The sequence below is a fragment of the Trachypithecus francoisi genome, unplaced genomic scaffold (genome assembly GCF_009764315.1).
Source record: "Trachypithecus francoisi isolate TF-2019V2 unplaced genomic scaffold, Tfra_2.0 Lachesis_group5, whole genome shotgun sequence".
In the NCBI taxonomy this organism is placed as follows: Eukaryota; Metazoa; Chordata; class Mammalia; order Primates; family Cercopithecidae; genus Trachypithecus; species Trachypithecus francoisi.
The window spans coordinates 89,111,666-89,132,476 of record NW_022681470.1 but is presented as its reverse complement, the minus strand read 5'-3'; the positions used below and the strand labels follow the sequence as shown (position 1 = coordinate 89,132,476).

At 47.1% G+C, this 20,811-nt stretch overlaps 1 protein-coding gene across 1 annotated transcript in view; it reads left to right on the top strand.

Moving 5' to 3' along the window:
- The window catches only part of ATP1A2 (ATPase Na+/K+ transporting subunit alpha 2), a 28,122-nt gene extending 14,453 nt beyond the window's left edge, over positions 1-13,669 (top strand). Inside the window, exons 13-23 of the mRNA XM_033195435.1 lie at positions 110-285; positions 4,290-4,426; positions 4,951-5,101; positions 5,241-5,409; positions 5,646-5,800; positions 6,054-6,177; positions 6,376-6,521; positions 6,707-6,837; positions 9,735-9,836; positions 9,988-10,079; positions 11,380-13,669. Coding sequence (XP_033051326.1) covers positions 110-285; positions 4,290-4,426; positions 4,951-5,101; positions 5,241-5,409; positions 5,646-5,800; positions 6,054-6,177; positions 6,376-6,521; positions 6,707-6,837; positions 9,735-9,836; positions 9,988-10,079; positions 11,380-11,408 — 1,412 coding nt within the window. The 3' untranslated portion in view covers positions 11,409-13,669. The remainder of the gene's footprint in view (positions 1-109; positions 286-4,289; positions 4,427-4,950; positions 5,102-5,240; positions 5,410-5,645; positions 5,801-6,053; positions 6,178-6,375; positions 6,522-6,706; positions 6,838-9,734; positions 9,837-9,987; positions 10,080-11,379) is intronic.
- Positions 13,670-20,811: the final 7,142 nt, after the last annotated feature.

Sequence of the window (20,811 nt, the reverse complement as noted above, 5' to 3'; positions counted from 1 at the left end):
GTCCAAAAGGGGATTCCCAAGCCTCTGCAGCATCCCTGGGATGAGGGACTGTGGGGGTGTCCAGGAAGCCATCCTGCGGCTCTCACTGCTCCCTTCTGCCCCCTTTTAGGGTTCTGTCAACTGAATCTGCCATCTGGAAAGTTTCCTCGGGGTTTCAAATTCGACACGGATGAGCTGAACTTTCCCACGGAGAAGCTTTGCTTTGTGGGGCTCATGTCTATGATTGACCCTCCCCGGGCTGCTGTGCCAGATGCTGTGGGCAAGTGCCGAAGTGCAGGCATCAAGGTACTGGCCTCCCTTCCTCCCCTCCATCCTAGCCTCCCTCACACCAGAGGTCAAGGAGCTGCAGTGGCTGCTGCCCTGGGGAGGCCCAGGCCACAGTGACCTCCTTTCCACTGACTCACAGAAGAAGCTGTCTATCTGCAAGGAAAGTCCCACCCCTGCCTTGGAGAACTCACCCTCATCCCTTTTGCTCATAGAGGCCGCTCAGAGAGGCCATTGTCCCATGCCCCTCCTCTCCCTCCCTGGAACAGCTCATTGTCCCATCTGCATGTGCATTCTTCCATTCTGATTTGAAGCACAATCTGTCACTCCTATTTTGGAGACCTAGTTGTCCTACTCTTCCCAACTACTGCCCACCCTCTCTGTCAACTTAGGATGGGATTAGCAGGCTCTTGTATGCTCCCAGTGGCTCAGCCCATAACCCCACAGAATGCCTCCAACTCAAGGTTCTCTTGTTCAACTGCAATTGCTTCTCATTGACAACTCCCTCCTCTGTGCTATATTTGTTGTTCGTTCAACAAATATTTATTGTTTACTGTGTATCAGACACTGTGCAAGGTGCAAACTCTAGCACCTTGCACAGTGTCTGATACACAGTAAACAATTTGTGTCACATGACACATCCAGATGGGTCCAAGTTCTGTGGGTACTGTGCCAGGGAGGGCGCATATAAATCATGCAGTATTCTAAGCACTAAACCTGTATGATTTCATTTAATCTATACAACAACCCTGGGAATAAGCACTAGTATTTTTCCTTTTTACAGAGAAGGAAACTGAGGGGCAAAGTAAAATGCCAAGGCCACACAGCTGGTGTAAGTCATAGAGCCAGTACCTGAACCAAGGCAATCTGCTATTTCTTAACTATTACACGAGGAGACTTGGTGCTGTGTGTATATGTGGTTTCTGAACCCCATAACCACTCTGTCTCCAAGGCAGGCATCATTATCCCTGTTAAGAGTAAAACAAGGCAGGCCGGGCGCGGTGGCTCAAGCCTGTAATCCCAGCACTTTGGGAGGCCGAGACGGGCGGATCACGAGGTCAGGATATCGAGACCATCCTGGCTAACCCGGTGAAACCCCATCTCTACTAAAAAACACAAAAAAAACTAGCCAGGTGAGGTGGTGGGCGCCTGTAGTCCCAGCTACTCGGGAGGCTGAGGCAGGAGAATGGCGTAAACCTGGCAGGCAGAGCTTGCAGTGAGCTGAGATCCGGCCACTGCACTCCAGCCTGGAGGACAGAGCGAGACTCCATCTCAAAAAAATAAAAGAGTAAAACAAGGCTGGGTACACTGGTTCATGCCTGTAATCCCAGCACTTTGCGGGGCCAAAGCCGGTGGATCACCTGAGGTAAGGAGCCTGAGACCAGCCTGGCCAACATGGTAAAACCCCATCTCTACTAAAAAAAAAAAAAAAAATACAAAAATTAGCCATGTGTGGTGGCAGGCGCCTGTAATCCCAGCTACTTGGGAGGCTGAGGCAGGAGAATCACTTGAACTCGGGAGGCAGAGGTTACAGTGAGCCGAGATTAGGCCACTGCACTCCAGCCTAGGGGACAAGAGCAAGACTCCATCTCAAAAAAAAAAAAAAAAAGTAAAACAAATGGAAACTGCAAGTGGGTAAGTTGTTTTCCCAAAATAAAACTACCAGTAAGCGATGGACTGGGACTTGACCGGAAAGCCTGAGCTCCTGCTGCTTGGCCAGTGCCTCTTTCTGTGATCAAAACCATCACGGAGGCCCGGGCAGAGGACCTCTATGGGAAATCAGCTCAGGGAGGTATTAATTCTGCCTCAGAGAACTGGATGATGTTTGACAAAGGGAGTGATATTTGAGCTGAGCTTTGGAGGTCAGAGTATTCTGCAAGGCAGCGAGGGAGAGGAAGGCATGTCAAGATCAGGGAACAGTGCGTACCCTGGCGTGACTAGACTGTATGGGGCGTGTGTAGGGCTTGGCAGGGGAGAGGTGGCAAGGAGCACTGGGGGTTGAGACTGGAACGTTGGGTCAGAGCCAGTTGGAAGGACTTGGCTTAAATGCCAGACTTGGGCTTTATCCTGCAGGCCACAGAGAGCCACCAGTGTCATGGGGGAGGTTGAGCTTTTAGGAAACTACCTGGGTTGAGGAGGGACTGAATTTGGGGAAGAACTGGAGTCAGGGAGAGACAGGTTAACAGGCCATTGCCGTAGTTCAGGCAAGGAATGATGACCTGAACTAGGGCAGCAACAAAGGGAGTGGAGAGGAATAACCATGTTTGAGAAATGTTTTAAGAACTTGGTGACAAACTGGATATGGAAGGTGAGGAAGATACAGGAGAGAAGGGGACAGGATGATTAGAGAGGGCAACATCTAAGGTAGGGAGCAGTTACAGGCTTGGTGGGGTGGTGGGAGTAGAGAAAAGGAGTTCAATGTTGACTTTAAGCTTGAAGAGTCTATAAGATAGCCCAGGAGAGACAGATGTTCCAGTGAACATTGGAGTATGGTTTAGAGCTCATGAAAGATGGTCAGGACTGGAGATTTGAATCTCATTAGCGCAAGGGTGCAAACTAAAGGCTTATAGTATATTTTATTATATTGCCCAGGAAGAGCAGACAGGTCAAGTGAAGGGAGGAGAATGAAATCCTGTGCCAAACCAATATTTAGGGGCAAGAGGAACCAGTGAGGAGGGGAGAGGGCGGTAGGACCCAATGCCATTTAATCTTCGTGACCACCTGGAAAGGCAGGAATCATCTCTGTATTGTGCTGAGACCTCAGTGCTTGACTTGCCTGAGGTACTGTAGCTGGAGAAGGTCAGTGTTTAAACTTGAGCCCCTCATTCAACTCCAAAGCCACTGCTTCTTCCATCCTACTAGGCGGCTGCCCTGAGAAGCTGGGAAAGAGCATGCAGAGGAGTGGAGGGAAACCAGAAATGGAGGAGTGTGTGGAAGGCGGGGAGGGCAGGGTTTCAAGGAGAGGAGGTCAACGGTGCCAAATGCCTCAGAGGGGTCAAGTAGGATGAGGACAGCAAAGACACTTTCATTTTTCAATTGAGAGGCCCATTTGGCCTTTGGGTGGCAGTTTCAGTGAAGTGGTGGGAGCGGAAGAGAAGGCAGTGGGGACTATAGAGGCTTTCTTTTCAGTATTCGTGGGACTTGCCCCACAAGCCCACACATGCAAATGCTATCCTAACCCAACTCTGCTCACCTCATGTTTAGAATAGCCGCTTAACCCATCAGATGCCAGCCACCCTCCCTGTCCCAACTCCATTCACTCTGCAACAATAGCAATGAACATTATGGTGAAGGGAGGGACCATTGTTCCTTACACCAGGGAAGATGTCAGAGGAGGTGGAGGCAGGGGTGCTGTCTCCATCTTATTCCTGTTCTGTACATTACGTTGCTGCAGTGATCAGTATTTCACACTAAGAACCTCATGTCCTATTTCCAAGCCCCTGTGCATTTGAGCAAATTGTAGGCCCTCTCTAAGTCTTGGTTTCCTCATGTGTAAAACAAACAAGTTGTTAAAGGGTCCTTCCGGCTCCGATTGCCTTGAATCCCATGAAATCCAAACTCTAAAATAATCTCCTAAATAATCCTAAAGATTTGAGGCTTCTCTTCCAGGGGATCCTCATGAACTTGTTACTCTGTTATAGATACTTTCCTGCACTTAAGTAAACTATCTCTCTCTAACTCTCTGAACATAACACAACTTGCCATTATCTTTCCTCCTCACCCACCCACCCAAATTTGCAGACACACACACACAAATCCCCACGCTATATACACGCACACACACCCTTCCCCCCACACACACAAACAATCCCCACCCCCCACCCACAAACACACGTCCCCCCCACACACATACACACACACACACAGCCCCGCCCCCCCACCACACACACACGCCATTATTTCGGGGCTGGGATCTGCCAGCCCCAGACATCTCACTATCTAGCTTTCTCTTACTTTGGGAGAGGAATAGGAGGGGGATAAACCCTTAATACTGCTTTCCTTTTGTCTCCTCTCCTTCCCACTAGGTGATCATGGTAACCGGGGATCACCCTATCACAGCTAAGGCCATTGCCAAAGGTGTGGGCATCATATCAGAGGGTAACGAGACTGTGGAGGACATTGCAGCCCGGCTCAACATTCCCGTGAGTCAAGTCAATCCCAGGTGAGGCCTCTGCAGGAAGCCCCTGTTCCCCCTATCAACACGTCCTCTTGCACAGAAGGCTTGGGTGTCCCCTGGGGGTATTTGGACAGCATTTCTGGGACCTTTATAGGTCTTACCTCTGACACTACTGTGACTGGTTCCTCAGCCCTGAGCTTGTGTTCAGGCTGTGCCACTGAATTCCCTTGTAACCTTGGAGATGTCAGTTCCCATCCTGAGCCTCCATTTTCTCACCACAAAATTAGGATGCCATCTCCACTGCTGTAGGAGTGGGATGTGAATAAAGAAACTAGCCCAGGGCCTAGCAAACTGCACTTACGACTGCGATGATTCCATGGTGAGGATTTAGAGTCCCATCCTCAAAGAGAAATGGGGGAAGTGAGTACCGAGGAGAGGAGAACTGAAGCAACAGGGGAAGCAGGCTCAGCAGGGAGCTTGCAGGCCGTGGTGGTGAGGAGAGGCAGGGGGCAGGAGGGGCTGGTACAGGTGCCAGGGGTCAGCTGTCTCTGCCCCCACCCACCCTTCAGAGAAGCGAAGGCGTGTGTGGTGCACGGCTCTGACCTGAAGGACATGACATCGGAGCAGCTCGATGAGATCCTCAAGAACCACACGGAGATTGTCTTTGCTCGGACGTCTCCCCAGCAGAAGCTCATCATTGTGGAGGGATGTCAGAGGCAGGTGAGCACAGCCATGGGAGGCAGATGACAGGCAGGAATCGGGGAGGCAGGGACAAGGCCAAGATAAACATGTAGTGAAGGGTGAGGGGCCAGGCTTGGGCAGGGGTTTCGTCCTCATGTGCTGGCTGTCTTCCCTCCAGGGAGCCATTGTGGCCGTGACGGGTGACGGGGTAAATGACTCCCCTGCGCTGAAGAAGGCTGACATTGGCATTGCCATGGGCATCTCTGGCTCTGACGTCTCTAAGCAAGCAGCCGACATGATCCTGCTGGACGACAACTTTGCCTCCATCGTTACGGGGGTGGAGGAGGGTGAGGAGGCTGCATAGGCTGGGATGGTTCGCAGGATACTGAAGCCAGCACCTCAGTTCCCCGTCCCTTTACTCCAGTTGAAGAATCATTCCATGACTCTAGGCAGCCCAGCCTTCTTTAGCTTCCCTCGAACACAAAATCTTCCTCTCTTGGGAAGACCGGCAGCCATGCTTCAGGGGCTGGGGGTGGGGAAGAGTCCCTCTGACCTCCCTGATGCCCTCAGAATCTCCCCACAGGCCGCCTGATCTTTGACAACTTGAAGAAATCCATCGCCTACACCCTGACCAGCAACATCCCGGAGATCACCCCCTTCCTGCTGTTCATCATTGCCAACATCCCCCTGCCTCTGGGCACTGTGACCATCCTCTGCATTGACCTGGGCACGGATATGGTGAGTACAGGTGGTGGAGGAGGGGACAGGCAAGGCAATCATGATGGCACAGTGGCAGGGGGAAGGGGTGCACTGGGGCAGCGGTCCCAGCTGTGGGAGTTACAGGAGACACGCACAGGCCTGGAAGACAATGGGGTCTGAATACATGCTTTTTAAACTGTGTCAAAGATCTTCACTGTCGGAGATCAATTGCTCCTGTCATCTCCTACACCCCTTCAAATGCCCTCCCTGCCCCGCTTCCTACCCCACACAGGTTCCTGCCATCTCCTTGGCCTATGAGGCAGCTGAGAGTGACATCATGAAGCGGCAGCCGCGAAACTCCCAGACAGACAAGCTGGTGAATGAGAGGCTCATCAGCATGGCCTATGGACAGATCGGTGCGCCAAGCCCTGGGGCTCGGGAGGGAACCCAAGAGGATTCTTTTCCCAGCTTTCAGAGGAATGAGCCCCAAGCAAAATTCCAGGACAGGGGCCAGCTACCCAAGGGTCAGGGACCTCCATCTCTGGCCCTGAGGGGCTGTGCCCCTTCTGTTTCCTGCTCTGACCCTACCCCTGCCTTTGCCCCTCTACCCACAGGGATGATCCAGGCACTGGGTGGCTTCTTCACCTACTTTGTGATCCTGGCAGAGAACGGTTTCCTGCCATCACGGCTACTGGGAATCCGCCTTGACTGGGATGACCGGACTATGAACGATCTGGAGGACAGCTATGGACAGGAGTGGGTGAGTGGCACTGTGTAAGTGCAGTGTGCATGTGTGAAGGTGTGGGGAGCTGAATGCCTGGCAGGAGTGGCCAGTAGTGGCCAATAGGGATTGGGGCTAGGGGTGGATCAGGAGAAACCTTGCTACCTTCTGGTCTTACCCTTTCCTCCTACATTTTCATCTCTCTCTGCCCACCGTCCCTCCAGACCTATGAGCAGCGGAAGGTGGTGGAGTTCACGTGCCACACGGCATTCTTTGCCAGCATCGTGGTGGTGCAGTGGGCTGACCTCATCATCTGCAAGACCCGCCGCAACTCAGTCTTCCAGCAGGGCATGAAGTGAGTGCCCACCCCACAGCACCTGCCCACCCCGGCTCTGGGCACACTCACCAACCCACACAGGCCAGGCTTCCCACTCAGCCCTGGCCCAGAGTTGTAAGGAGGGCATCAGATTTTAATCTTCCATCTGTATATCCATAGATAGGTTTCATATAGAAGAGAGAAGCCATGCTTCAAGCTCCTAATTTTGCATTTTGTTATCGTCTCTCTCCACATTCCTTCTCTCCCTCCCTCCCTCCCTCCTTTCCCCCATCTCCTACTTGAGTGCCACCTGCTCCTATCCTTTGCCCATCCCCAAATTCAGTGTCTTTTTTGCCCACCCCTGGCTTTCCACAGGCAGCCTAGTTTACAGCCCTTGCACTGTGGTTCTGGAGGCCACATGCTACCGAGGATCCAGTTCAGTGCCTTCTTGCAGTGTGAGTTACAATGTGCCAGGCACTGTGCTAAGTGCCTAACACATTGTTTAGCCTCATGATAGCTCTATGAGGTGGGTATTACTGTTTACATTTCATGGATAAGAGGCCCCAGACAGGTTAAATGATGTGCCCAAGGTCACCAAGATGGTAAGGGTTCACCAGACCTGTCTCTAAAGCCCAGCCCTGGTTATTACCCAACATTTCTGTTCTCACACCGTCTGGCACTGTTTGGAACTCAATAATGACTGTGATTCTAGTATGGGTGGTGGTTGAGCGCTGAGGGTTTCATGCTGGTTTCTTTTATTTTCTCCTATCATAAACAATGGCCACAATTCTTCACATGAGCTTGTTATAGTTTCTTAGTTTGGGGCTGGGGAGGGTGGGGAGAAGATGCCAAAGTGAAGTTAATAACACTTAAGGTCCAAGGGAGAACAAAGTGAAAAGCCTATTAGATAAATAAAGGTAATATGAAGGAAGGAGATTCCAGTAAGCTAAAAATACTAATGGGAAAAAATGCAGTTTGAAGAGAACAAGGAGCAGAGAGTCTTAAGAAATTGGGTATAGTTCTGGAACCTGGGACTTGCTATGCACTGCGTGGATGACACAGGAAGATGGGAACATGGCCACACTGGCTACATCCAGCCCATCTTAGAGGCAGATGGGAAAAATAGCCAATGAAAGTCAGGCTGGGTACAGAGGAAAAGTATTAATACCACCGCAGGCCTCACCTTAGGTCCCTGGGCCACTGGGGATCCTCAGAGATGCTATTTGTCTTATTTTGAAAAGCTTTATGAAAATAAAGCACCCACCTATGAGAAGGCAACCAGGCTTACTAATGTGTCATTCTTAGGCAAAAGCCAAGAGCACATATCATGAAGTAGTGATCGAATGCTGATCCACAGTTCTGTTTGGAAGCCATGGATAGTTCTAATTAATTTTAAATGGGAAAATGTATTCAATACTTATTCACAAATGTAGCTTGAGAGACAAACAATTAAATGTGGCCTTTGGCCGGGCGCGGTGGCTCAAGCCTGTAATCCCAGCACTTTGGGAGGCCGAGACGGGCGGATCACGAGGTCAGGAGATGGAGACCATCCTGGCTAACACGGTGAAACCCCGTCTCTACTAAAAAATACACAAAAATTAGCCGGGCGAGGTGGCGGGCGCCTGTAGTCCCAGCTACTCGGGAGGCTGAGGCAGGAGAATGGCGTGAACCCGGGAGGCGGAGCTTGCAGTGAGCTGAGATCTGGCCACTGCACTCCAGCCTGGGCGGCAGAGCGAGACTCCGTCTCAAAAAAAAAAAAAAATGTGGCCTTTACAGAAGAAAATAAGGAGGTCTTTAGTGAGTGAAAATTTGGAAATCACTGGCCTGAACCGAAAAGAGGTACCCTGTGTAAGGATACAAAAGATGAAGTAGCAGGGCACAGTGGTTCACACCTGTAATCCCAGCACTTTGGGAGGCTGAGACAGGAGAATCACTTGAGCCCAAGAGTTTGGTACTAACCTGGGCGCATGGTGAAACTCTATCTCTACAAAAAATACAAAAATTAGCAGGGCATGGTGGTGCACACCTGTAATTCCAGCTACTGGAGAGGCTGAGGCAAGAGGATCACTTGAGCCCAGGAGGTGGGGATTACAGTGAGCTGTGATTGTGCGGCCTGGGCAACAGAGTAAGACTCTGTCTCAAAAAAAAAAAAAGAAAAAAAAAGTGGAATAACAATATGACTAACATTTTCCATGTTTCAGAGCTTTTCACGTGTTATCTCCCTTAATTTTCCCAGCAACCCTATGATAAAAATGTAAAATCTCCATTTTATAGAGAAGGAACATGAGGCTCAGAGAAATTCAACATTGCCTGCAACCCAAAACTAGCCAATGGCAGAATTGGGAATAGATACCACCTGTCTGACTGCAGAAACTGCCCTCAGAACCTCCTTATTCTATCCTGCTTTTCAATTCTGATACAGTGAACATATATTAACCACTTATTATGCAGTGAGCATCCCCTTTACATTATCTGAATTCAATATCTATGATGAAACCACCACCAGGAACTGTGGGAGATGCTGAGACGGTAGAAGACACACATGGGCCCTGCACTGAAGGAGCTTTCAAGCATCTTGCTCGGGAGACGACACTTTCACGGGCCCTATGCCTGGAGCAATAACAAGATCATGAGACAGGCCCTGTGTTGACCACCGTGTCTCCAGTACAGAACACGTCACCCAACACCTAGAAACAATTATTTAATGAATGAATATACGTGCAATAAACAACATTCGGAGGTAAACTCAGTAAGCAGAAAAACAAATAACATCTTCCTTTGGTTACATAAAGCGTGAGAAGAGGATGTTGGAAGAAGACATGGGACGATGTCATTTAGAATTCTCTCTCATCTTTCCCTTGCACCCCAGGGGTATCCCAGGATCTCTGTCTCCTTGATCCCCCTTCACCTACCACCCTCCTTTCTTTGCCTTTCAGGAACAAGATCCTGATTTTTGGGCTCCTGGAGGAGACGGCGTTGGCTGCCTTTCTCTCTTACTGCCCAGGCATGGGTGTAGCCCTCCGCATGTACCCGCTCAAGTGAGTGTCTCTTTCGGGCAGCCTGAGTAGTCATATAGGTGGCCTTCAGCCTCCTCCAGGATCCAAGTTCTGATCGGTTTGAATGCTCCTTTATGTGATAGCCGCCAAGCTGACCTCTGATGCTCCTGACACTCTCCTCCATTGCTTTCAGAGTCACCTGGTGGTTCTGCGCCTTCCCCTATAGCCTCCTCATCTTCATCTATGACGAGGTCCGAAAGCTTATCCTGCGGCGGTATCCTGGTGGTAAGCCTCTCCACATCCCCCCCAGCAAAGTGCAAGCCCCTCCACCAGCTCCTCCCTCCAGGACCATACACAGACTCCACTCCCACTACTGGTTCCTGCTCCTGTTCCTCAACACCCTCAGATCCTGGGGTCCCAGGTCCCAGGAGCCCTGACTCTTTCGAACGTGTTGTCTCTGCCCTCTTCCTGTCAGATTCTAAGTCCCGCCTAACTCACAGTTGGTCTCCGAGGCCCTCCACTTTCCACCTGAAACCACAGAACATCAGAATTAGAAGGGCCTTTCCAGGTCACCTAGTCCCACCTCCATATTTTACAGATAGAGGAGGCTCAGAGGTGAATCTGTTCAGGATCGCAAAGCAAAGAATAGCAGGACTGGTACTAGAACCCAGGCCTCCTGATCCCCATGCATCAACCGACAAGTTATTGGTTTTCCTATAAGCGTTTTTTTGTCACTTAGTAGAGGTTAAAATATGGTGGCTTACAAACCAAATACTGTCCAGGAATACTGTTTGGTTTGACCTGTCCCATATTTTTTGTGTGTGGGGAGGAGGGGGGATTAATTGGTCCAGTATAGAAAATTTGGGGTCTTTCACATAAAATCTGAATTCAACTTCTCCTGAAGCATCAGAAGAGCTGTTAACCCCATGCCCACATCTCTGCACAGCAATAATGGACAGCTGCTCCCTTAGACTCTCATTCGTTACCTGAAGAGGCCCTGTGGCATTTGCATTTTCACCCCCGACCTACTCTGCCCCAGCCTCCACTGTGCTAAATACAGGTCTCCCCTAAAGGTAGGCTCACCCTCCCTTCCTTTGAACTATGGCCTCAGCTTACTGGACCTGCCTCTCCTCCCTTGCACCTTCCTTTTTTTTTTTTTTTTTTTTTGAGACAGAGTGTCGCTCTGTCCCCTAGCCAGGAGTGTAGAGCAGTGGCGCGATCTTGGCTCACTGCAACCTCCGCCTCCTGGGTTCAAGCAATTATCTTGCCTCAGCCTCCAGAGTAGCTGGGATTGCAGGCACATGCCTCCACGCCCAACTAATTTTTTGTATTTTTAGTAGAGACAGGGTTTCACTGTGTTAGCCAGGAGTCTCCATCTCCACCTGCCTCGACCTCCCAATGTGCTGGGATTATAGGCGTGAGCCACTGCTCCTGGCCTCCTTTCACCTTCCTAAGCCACTTTCCTCAGTGCCCTTCACCAGGCTTCTCCTTCTACCTGGCCTCAGCGACCCAAGCCCCTAGGATATTGACATCTTGCCTTCTTTTAAGTTCACACTGCAATCTTCACTCCCAATCTCTCTAACAGGCTGGGTGGAGAAGGAGACATACTACTGACCCCATTGGAAGAAGAACCAGGCACAGAAAGATGGGGAGCTCTGGAGGTGTTGTGGTGATGGAGAGGGATGGAAATGACGGGTGGAGTTGGGTGGCAAGATTTGGGGAGAGATAATGAGGCAACTCAGCAGGCTAAGTTGCGGGGTAAATAAATTGGGGTGATGACCCCATAGACCTAACTGTGAACAATCAGATTAGACACTACGTTAGAGTCCCCCCACCAGATCCTTTTCTATCCCACTCCACTATGTTGTCTATTTTTTCTGAGGAATTAAGGGTTACCCCACCCTCCCCACTCCCATCCCTTCAATCCCACCTCCTACTGTAATAGATCAGCATCCAAAGGCAGGAACCTGTCTAAACCAGAAGGAAGCCCTCTCAGATCACCCCAGCTTCACTCCACTTCCCACTTCCACCCCCGTTGGCTTCCTGCAGGACTCTATCCCTGGCTTCCTCTTCAGACCTTGCAATCACAAAAGGTTCTTCGGGTGAGTGCAAGAGCCTGAGGCTGGAAAAGGCTGACTTGTCTCCCAGTCAAGGCTGGTAAGGGACCTGCAGGGAGAGCTGGGCAGACAGGTGGGAGGTGGGGGTAGTGCTGGCTGGAGGAAGGAAACAACAAAGGAAGCGAGGTAGTGCCAATGACAAGACATTTGACGTGTCTTGAGTCTCCAGATAGATGTCATGGACTCCAGCTCTATGTCCTGCCTTTTAGAATACCCCACCAGCAGAACAAACTCAGATCTCATCAGGGTAGCAGCAAAGGCAGGACCAGAAGGCAATCAAGAGCTTCCAGAAACGCCACACCTGTGTGCCACAGAATTCCCTGCTGACCCTTGGTTAGGGGTCCTCTTGGTCCACAAGGCCCAGATGTCACTCATGTAATTAATAACACCTCACCTTCTGTAATACTAAGTCCTCAGAGCTCCATGCTGTTCTGAGAGGGATGGCCACAAGATTTTCCCAACCCCTTCCATTCCCTTTCTCTTCATGCCCATCCCAATGAACCTGCATCATTCCCTGGCACTGCCAAGGCAACCCTAGAAAAGGAGTTCCCTGGCCATTGGCTAGAATCAGGGTGGAGAAATTCCCAGAACCTTCCTGTCTCCCAGGGCAGGGACATGTATGCTTCCAGGGACAAGCTTAGGTCATGAACATGATCAGAACCTTTGGACAAGAGGAAAAATATTACGAGATTTGCTTTTGCCAGGCGCGGTGGCTCACGTCTGTAATCCCAGCACTTTGGGAGGCTGAGGCAGGTGGATCATGAGGTCAGGAGTTCGAGGCCAGCCTGGCCAACATGATGAAACCCTGTCTCTACTAAAAATACAAAAAAATTAGCCAGGCATGGTGGTGCACGCCTGTAATCCCAGCTACTCAGGAGGCTGAGGCAGAATTGCTTGAACCTGGGAGGCGGAGATTGTAGTGAGCTGAGATCATGCCTTTGCACTCCAGCCTGGGCGAAAGGGCAAGACTCCATCTCAAAAAAAAAAAAAAATTGCTTTTGACGTCTTAGGTGGCAGGGCTATTCCCTCCAGGCAAATGCCCTTCACACCGACGATCATTGTGCCCACTTTCCCTGGGCTGGAGAGTTGGTTTCAGGTTCCCACAGGAGATACCTTTCTTTCCCTTACTCCCTATCTAACATTTTTGCTCTGCAGGCAGCTTTGCCCATTCTCTAAGCCTGGCTTAGAAGGCACTGGGAATGTCCTGTAGAGAGAGACCTAGATAAGTCATGCAAGTGAGAGAGACATCTGAGGAAAATGGGAGACCTAAGGCAGACAGGAAGGAAGCACAAAAAACAAGCATTGGGTCAGACCCATAAACCACCTCCCAAATGCTGTCATTTCATTGCACTGGAATTTAGCTTTATCAGAAGCACCTGGAAGTAAGGGAGTCATTGCCTTGGGCCTGGGAATCTAAGTGGGAGACCATATTAATTTGGGCCCGATTAATTGGATATTACTAACTGTGGACAAAAGTTTATCTTTGCACAATCAAAAATGGCATTTGTTTAGTAAATTAAGAGTATAAACAATATTGCTAGAGGTGGCATGTTTAGTCTACCGAAAACAATACTTTTCAGGCACTTTAGAAATATCCTTTTAGAAGCAGCAAGTGCATGGGCTAATTATCATCAATCTTTATGTATTTGTTAAAGAAACATCTACAGGATCTTTATTGGTGACCTTTTGTAAGACATTAGTTTGAGGTACTACCTATGTACTTGAAAATAATAAAGTTGCATTTCTTTATGAAAAAAAGAAATATCTTCCATAATTCAGATTTCTACACTTTATACTTGCCTCCCTCCTAAATCGTGATATTGCAATGTGTGCTGTGGCAGAACTTGGCTTGTAGGGGAAACAACAAAGAGATAGCAAGTGTCAGGGATGGGAGGGAAATGGTCTGGTAGCAGATGACGTCCGTAGAGAAAACGAGAGGGGAAGAAGTTAGGTTGTGAAATAACCTACAAGAAACTATAGTAGGAGCCTCCTTCCTCACACTGATCCCACCCTAAGAGCCACAAGGGTTTGTCCAGGACAGGGAAGGGCCTGTGAGTCTATGAACACCCAGATCCTCAGGGGCACTTCTGCTTTTTCTGTTCCAGACCAAAATCAGGCCACTCTCACTCTGATGGGATGGAGGAAGGAGATAGTGGGTTGAGGGGCCCAAGAGTCAACACCAATTCACAATCTGTACTTCATGCAGAGCTTTGTCCTGGGTGCTCTCTTTAAGGGGTGGGGGTAAAGTGGATGCAATCCTTGAAATTCACCTGAGTAGTAGACATCAGAAACCATCATGGACAGAATGTAATGGGCAGGGAGAGAGAAAGACACCAACTCTTACAACCTGTGCCAGGATCTCAGAATAATGGTCAGAAGTCAATTCTTGCCCAAGCCATATTGCAGCTCCTTTATTATGACTCTAACAGTGTCATTAATGACAGTTATAGTAGTAGTGATTATAAGAGCATTAACCGCAGCTCATTTTGTGCCATAACTATGCCAAAATTTTATTTGTATAGTCTCTGTTCATCCCACTGCAGGGCCTTTATTCTTGATGGCCCTTCTGCCAGGAACACTCTTCCCTAGTTATTCATATACCTAGCTTTGTCCCTTCATTCAGATCACTCCTTAAATACTACATCCTCAGTAAGATCCTCACAGAGGACCTCAAATAATTACTTTCTGGCACCTCTTTCTCTATTCTCTTTGTTTTTGTTCATAAATACCCATTACCTTAAATTTAGATAGAAAGACAGCTAGATGTAATATTTAGAAAGATAAACATGTATTTTGTTGTTGTTTATTTATGCTTTTGTTTGACTCCTCCAGTATAAGTTCCATGAAGACAGGGACTCTATTTCTTTTGTTCAACACCTTTATCCTTAGCACCTAAAACATCTGACACACATTAGGCAATTAATAAATACGTGTTGGATGACTGAAAGGATCCTCACAATAATTCAGTAAGATAGAGACTACTATTATCTCCAATTTACAGATGAGAAAACTGGTGCTCAGAAAGTTAAATTATTATTCAAAGTTTCAAAGGTAGTAAGCATCAGAAGCAGGATTCAAACCTAAGCCAGTCTGACTCCAGGGCGTGCCCTCTTAACCGTGCCATGCTCTGCAACTGCAAGAACAGAAAGCCTATGGGCATGGACAGAGCCTGACTAGCCCAATGGCTCAGTGAACTGGGGAGGCTGCCAAGGGAGCCAGGAATCTGTGGACAATGAACATTTGAGCAGCAGGGGCAAGGCAGACCCATGAGAAAGGGAGAAGACATGATCTCAAAGATGCATTAGGGGGTTAAGAAAAAGATCCAGGCCAGGCACAGTGGCTCACGCCTGTAATCACAGCACTTTGAGAAGCCAAGGTGGGCAGATCACTTGAGGTCAGGAGTTCGAGACCATCCTGGCCAACATGGTGAAACCCTGTCTTCTACTAAAAATACAAAAATTAGCCGAGCACGCACCCATAATCCCAGCTACTCAGGAGGCTGAGGCAGAAGAATCGCTTGAACCCAGGAGGCAGAGGCTGCAGTGAGCTGAGACTGTGCCACTACACTTTCGCCTGGGTGACAGAGCAAGACTCCATCTCAAAAAAAAAGAAAAAAGAAAGAAAGAAAAAGATCCAAAGAGATTTGATGGTTTGCTAGAGGATCTTAGCAAAAGAAGAATCTTACTATTGAGTGTAATCCGAGGAGCTAAAGCCAACTTTTGGCCCAGGCAGAAAGGCTTTCCATGGCATTTTCTTTTTATCTACAGAATAGGAAATGTGATCATGCATAGAGATAATCACAGATAGTCACTAAATATTCATAATGCTAAGAACGCAGCAAAAAATAGGAAGAAAGAGGTTAGATCAATATCAAAGGAAGACATTTAATACAAAGTGAGTCTTTCAAAAATATCCTTGGGGCCGGGCGCAGTGGCTCATGCCTATAATCCTAGCACTTTGGGAAGCCGAGGTGGGTGGATCTCTTGAGGTCAGGAGTTTGAAACCAGCCTGGCCAACATGGTGAAACCCAGTCTCTACTAAAAATACAAAAAAAAAATTAGCCAGGCATGATGGCGGGTGCCTGTAATCGCAGCTACTCAAGAGGCTGAGATTCGAGAATCACTTGAACCCAGGAGGCAGAGGTTGCAATGAATCGAGATGGTGCCACGGCACTCCAGCCTGGACAACAGAGACTCCATTTCAAAAAAAAAAAAAAAAAAAAATTTCTAAATAAGCCAGGCACTGTGGTTCATGTCTACAATCCCAGCACTTTGGGAAGCTGATGCAGGAGGATTGCTTGAGCCCAGGAGTTTGAGACCAGCCTGGGTAACATAGTGAGACCTCATCTCTACTTAAAAAAAAAAAAATTAGCCAGGTGTGTTGGCCCACACCTATGGTCCCAGTTGCTCGGGAGGCTGAGGGAGGAGGATCACTTGAGTCTGAGAGGTTGAAGCTGCAATGAGCCATGACTGGACCACTACACTCCAGCCTGGGTAACAGAGCAAGCCTCTGTTTCAAAAAATAAAAATAAATAAATAAGTAAATAAATATTCTAAATAAATAAAAGCTTTGTGTTTTAGGAAGCGTAACTCCCTAAAAATCCAAGAAATTCAACCAATACAAAGCAACAGCATCAATAGCAAAAAAAATCCTAGAAGCAATAACTTCAAAGTTACAAGGTACATGATATCAGTTTTCAAAGAATCAAATGTATCCCTAAATATTAGGGAGACAGAAAATACAGCACAAAGAGCTTCTATTTACAATAGAATGAAAACTAATTATACTCAGGGTTTACCATGTGCAGCATATAGTAATTATTAAAGAAAATTTAAAAGTACAATGAAAGAAATTTAAAAAACATGAATTCATGGAAAGCTAAACTTGACTGCCATTTGGGAAAGCAGAATGTAGTAAAGATAAAAATAAGTTACTATGGAAGAGTCAATTCAATATCAATTAAAATCCTCGCTATATTTTTATAAAACATGACATATGGGTTGTGACATTCAGCTGCAAGAGTAATCAGGCACAGGGAACCTCAGAGGTTTTTTTCTAAGTAATTATGAAGCAAATGAATAGATCACTGATGCTAACATATTTACCCCAACAGATTTTAAAACACATCAGACCACTGGCCGGGCGCAGTGGCTCACACCTGTAATACCAGCACTTTGGGAGGCTGAGGTCGGCAGATCACGAGGTCAGGAGTTCAAGACTAGCCTGGCCAACATAGTGAGACCCCGTCTTTACTAAAAATACAAAAATTAGCCAGACATGGTGGCGCATGTCTGTATTCCCAGCTACTCAGGAGGCTGAGGCAGGAGAATCGCTTGAACCCGGTAGGTGGAGTTTGCAGTGAACCGAGATTACACCACTGCACTCCAGCTTGGGCAACAGAGTGAGACTTCGTCTCAAAAATTAAAAAAAGAAAAAAAGAAAAAATCAGACGAAAGTGGCAATTATCAAAACTTTGTAGCATTAAGATAAAACCTGAAAACTCATCAGTCATTCAACATCTATTCAGGGACTATTTGTGGACCAGCTGCTCTGTGCCAAGCACTATCCTAGGAGCCAGGTATACAGCTGAGAAAAAAACAGGGAAGGTCCCTAGGGTCATGGAGAACCAGACAAGTCAACAAGACAAGTCAATCAGACAAATCAACAGTTAATGGGCAGGATAATTTCAGAGGGAGAGAAGTGTTGCGAAGACTGAAAGTGATAGAGAGAGGGCTGGCGCCAGAGGGGCTGTTTTGGATTTAACTATGAGAGAAGGCTTCTCGGAAGAGGTGGACTTTTGAGCTAAGATCTCTAGAACAAAATGAGGCTTCTAAAAATTGATTGTATCTCCATAAAGTTGCTTTTGGGCAATCCCCATGTGCAAGACTGAGCCAAGTGTTACTGTCGCATAGATGATGCATAGAAAAACATAGGAATTTTAACTTTAATTCTAACCTTGTTCTTAAGAATTTTGTGTTCATCTACATTAAACACAAAGACTGGGAGAAAACATTTGTAATGTATGTGACAAGGGTTTCCTACAAATCAATATAAAAAAGAAAACAATGGAAAATTGGGCAAATTGTGAGAATGACAATTCACAAAATAAATAAAGTCCAAGACCAGGCATGGTGGCTCATGCTTGTAATCCCAGCACTTTGGAAGGCCCAGGTGGGCAGATCACCCAAGGTCAGGAGTTCAAGATCAGCCTGGCCAACATGGCGAAACCCCATCTCTACTAAAAAATACAAAAAAATCAGCTGGGTATGGTGGCTTGTGCCTGTAGTCTCAGCTACTTAAGAGGCTGAGGCACGAGAATCACTTCATCCCAGGCGGTGGAGGTTGCAGTGAGCCTGAGATCACACCACTGCACTCCAGCCTGTCGAAAGAAAGAAAGAAAGACAGGAAGGAAGAAGGAAGGAAGGAAGGAAGGAGGAAGGAAGGAAGGAAGGAAGGAAGAAGGAAGGAAGGAAAGAAGGGGAAAACCAGAAAGCCAGTAAACATAAGACAAAATGCTCACATTGACAATTTAAAAATGCAAATTAAAACTACAAGATATCAAAGTTCATTGATTATAATAGTAAAAATCAAGGTCATCTAGCATAATCAAAGGCGTGGAGACTGGACATTCTTGTATCTTGTTGTTGGGATGTAGATAGATAAACCCTTTTAAAGACCAATTGGCAGAACCTTTTAAGATTGTTAATGAGTGTGCTCTATGATTCAGCAACAGGAACTGATTCTACAGAAATAGAAGCTCAAGGGCCACATTCTGTGTGCAAGAATGACACTAACTATTTTATTAATGGTTAAAAAATGGAAAATATCTCATAAATCCATCAGTAATGGGAATGATTGAATACAGCATGGTCAATACAGAATGTGGAAGCCTCACAGCATTAAAAAAAATAAGCTTTATGTACATGACAGGTTGATAGAGAGTTGAATGATGGTATAAAAGTTGAAAAATATCTCCTTTTAGATATCTATTTGTATAAACATAGAAAAAAGACTGGAAGGACATGCAGCACATTGTTACTAGCAGTAACTTCAGCAGTGGGGAGAATCTGAGTTTGGAGGGAGGGAAGGTGGGGCTTTCAATTTTTATCTTATATATTTTTAATAGAGAAGAAAAATCCAATCTGTTAAAGAAATAGACGATCATTTATCCCAGCTGGGAAGGGAACATTTCTATTTCTGAATATTGAAGGAGGATTGCATCAGCACCAAGATGAATGTTTCCAGATACAGTCATATTTTAAAAAAGCATGCCCAACCAAAATGCAATTAAATAAATATCAGGCCAGGCTTGGAGGCTCACTTATGTAATCCCAACACTTCGGGAGGCTGAGGCCAAGGATTGCTTGAGCCCAGGAGTTTGAGACTAGCCTGGGCAACACAGGCAGACCCCGTCTTTACTAAAATAAAAGAAAAAACTTTAGCTAGGCGTGGGGGCACACGTCTGTGGTCCCAGATACTTGTGAGGCTCTGGTGGGAGGATCACTTGGACCTGGGAGGTTGACGCTAGTGTAAGCCATAATCGTATCACTACACTCCAGCCTGGGCAACAAAGTGAGATCCTGTCTCAAAAAGTAAATAAGCAAATATCAAACAACAGAAAGGGAAAATCTATGTGACATGCACAATTGAAAATATATATAATGGTTGATAGAAATGTATAGATGCTTCAGATTATTCTTGGAAGGAGGTGGAATCCTATGGACATGCAAAACATATATACAAATAATATAGTCAAAGCACTTACTGAGACACCAGAGAAGGCCAATGGAAGAGATAAGTACATCATTTTACAATGAGAAAATGCAACGCTGTCACATGGAAAAGCATATTTTTACTCTCACTGAGAAGAGCTGCATTTTAAGCCACAAATAAAACTTCTACTACTGAATTCAAGCTACCTATTGAGCACATACTATATATGTCACATAGTGCCTTTTGTAGAGCACCTCACTTAAGGTTGAAGGCATCGTCTTTTACAAACAAGAAAAGAAAGGTACAGATGTGAGGTAACTTGCTCAAAGCCACACAGCTGACAAGTGGAGGAGCCGAGACTGAAATCTAGGACTGGTTCCAGAGCCCAAAATCTGATCTATTCTGCTAGCTGATCTCCTAAAACTAAAAGATCAAACCCAATGTTGGTGGAAAAGTGTGCCTCACTAAAAAAACATACTCACACACAGAGTACCTGCTTTTTCTTTTTTTGAGATGGGGTCTCAAAAACAGACTGGAGAATATTAGTCCATACTGCAGCTGCACCATTTTGTAAGCTCCCTGCTATGGTTTTTGTTTTGTTTGTTTGTTTTGTTTGTTTAAGATGGAGTCACTCTGTCACTGAGGCTGGAGTGCAGTGATGCAATCTCAATTCACTGCAACCTCTGCCTCCTGGCTTCAGATGTTTCTCCTGCCTCAGCCTACCAAGCAGCTGGAATTACAGGTGCCCGCCATCACACCCGGCTAATTTTTGTATTTTTAGTAGAGATGGGGTTTCACCATGTTGGCCAGGATGGTCTCAATTTCCTGACCTCGTGATCCACCTGCCTCGACCTCCCAAAATGTTGGGATTACAGGCGTGAGCCACTGCGCCTGGCTGAGTACCCGCTTTATTTTTGAGTCAGCTATTTGGGATACCTCTAAGCCTCCAAAGTCTGCAGGACCACACAAGAACTTTGTTCTAGTTCTGCCCTCAGACTGAAACTCTCTCTGTAGCAGGGCCTGCTCCAATCATCCTCAAACCCAAAGACTGAGACTTCTAGGTTCTTGGTTAAAACCTTCATGAGGCCTTTGCAACAGCAGACCTGGATGATCGCCAAGGCAAGACTTCTGGATTCTTGGTTAGAACTTTCACCAGGCCTTTGTGATGCCAGACCTGGGTCATTGCC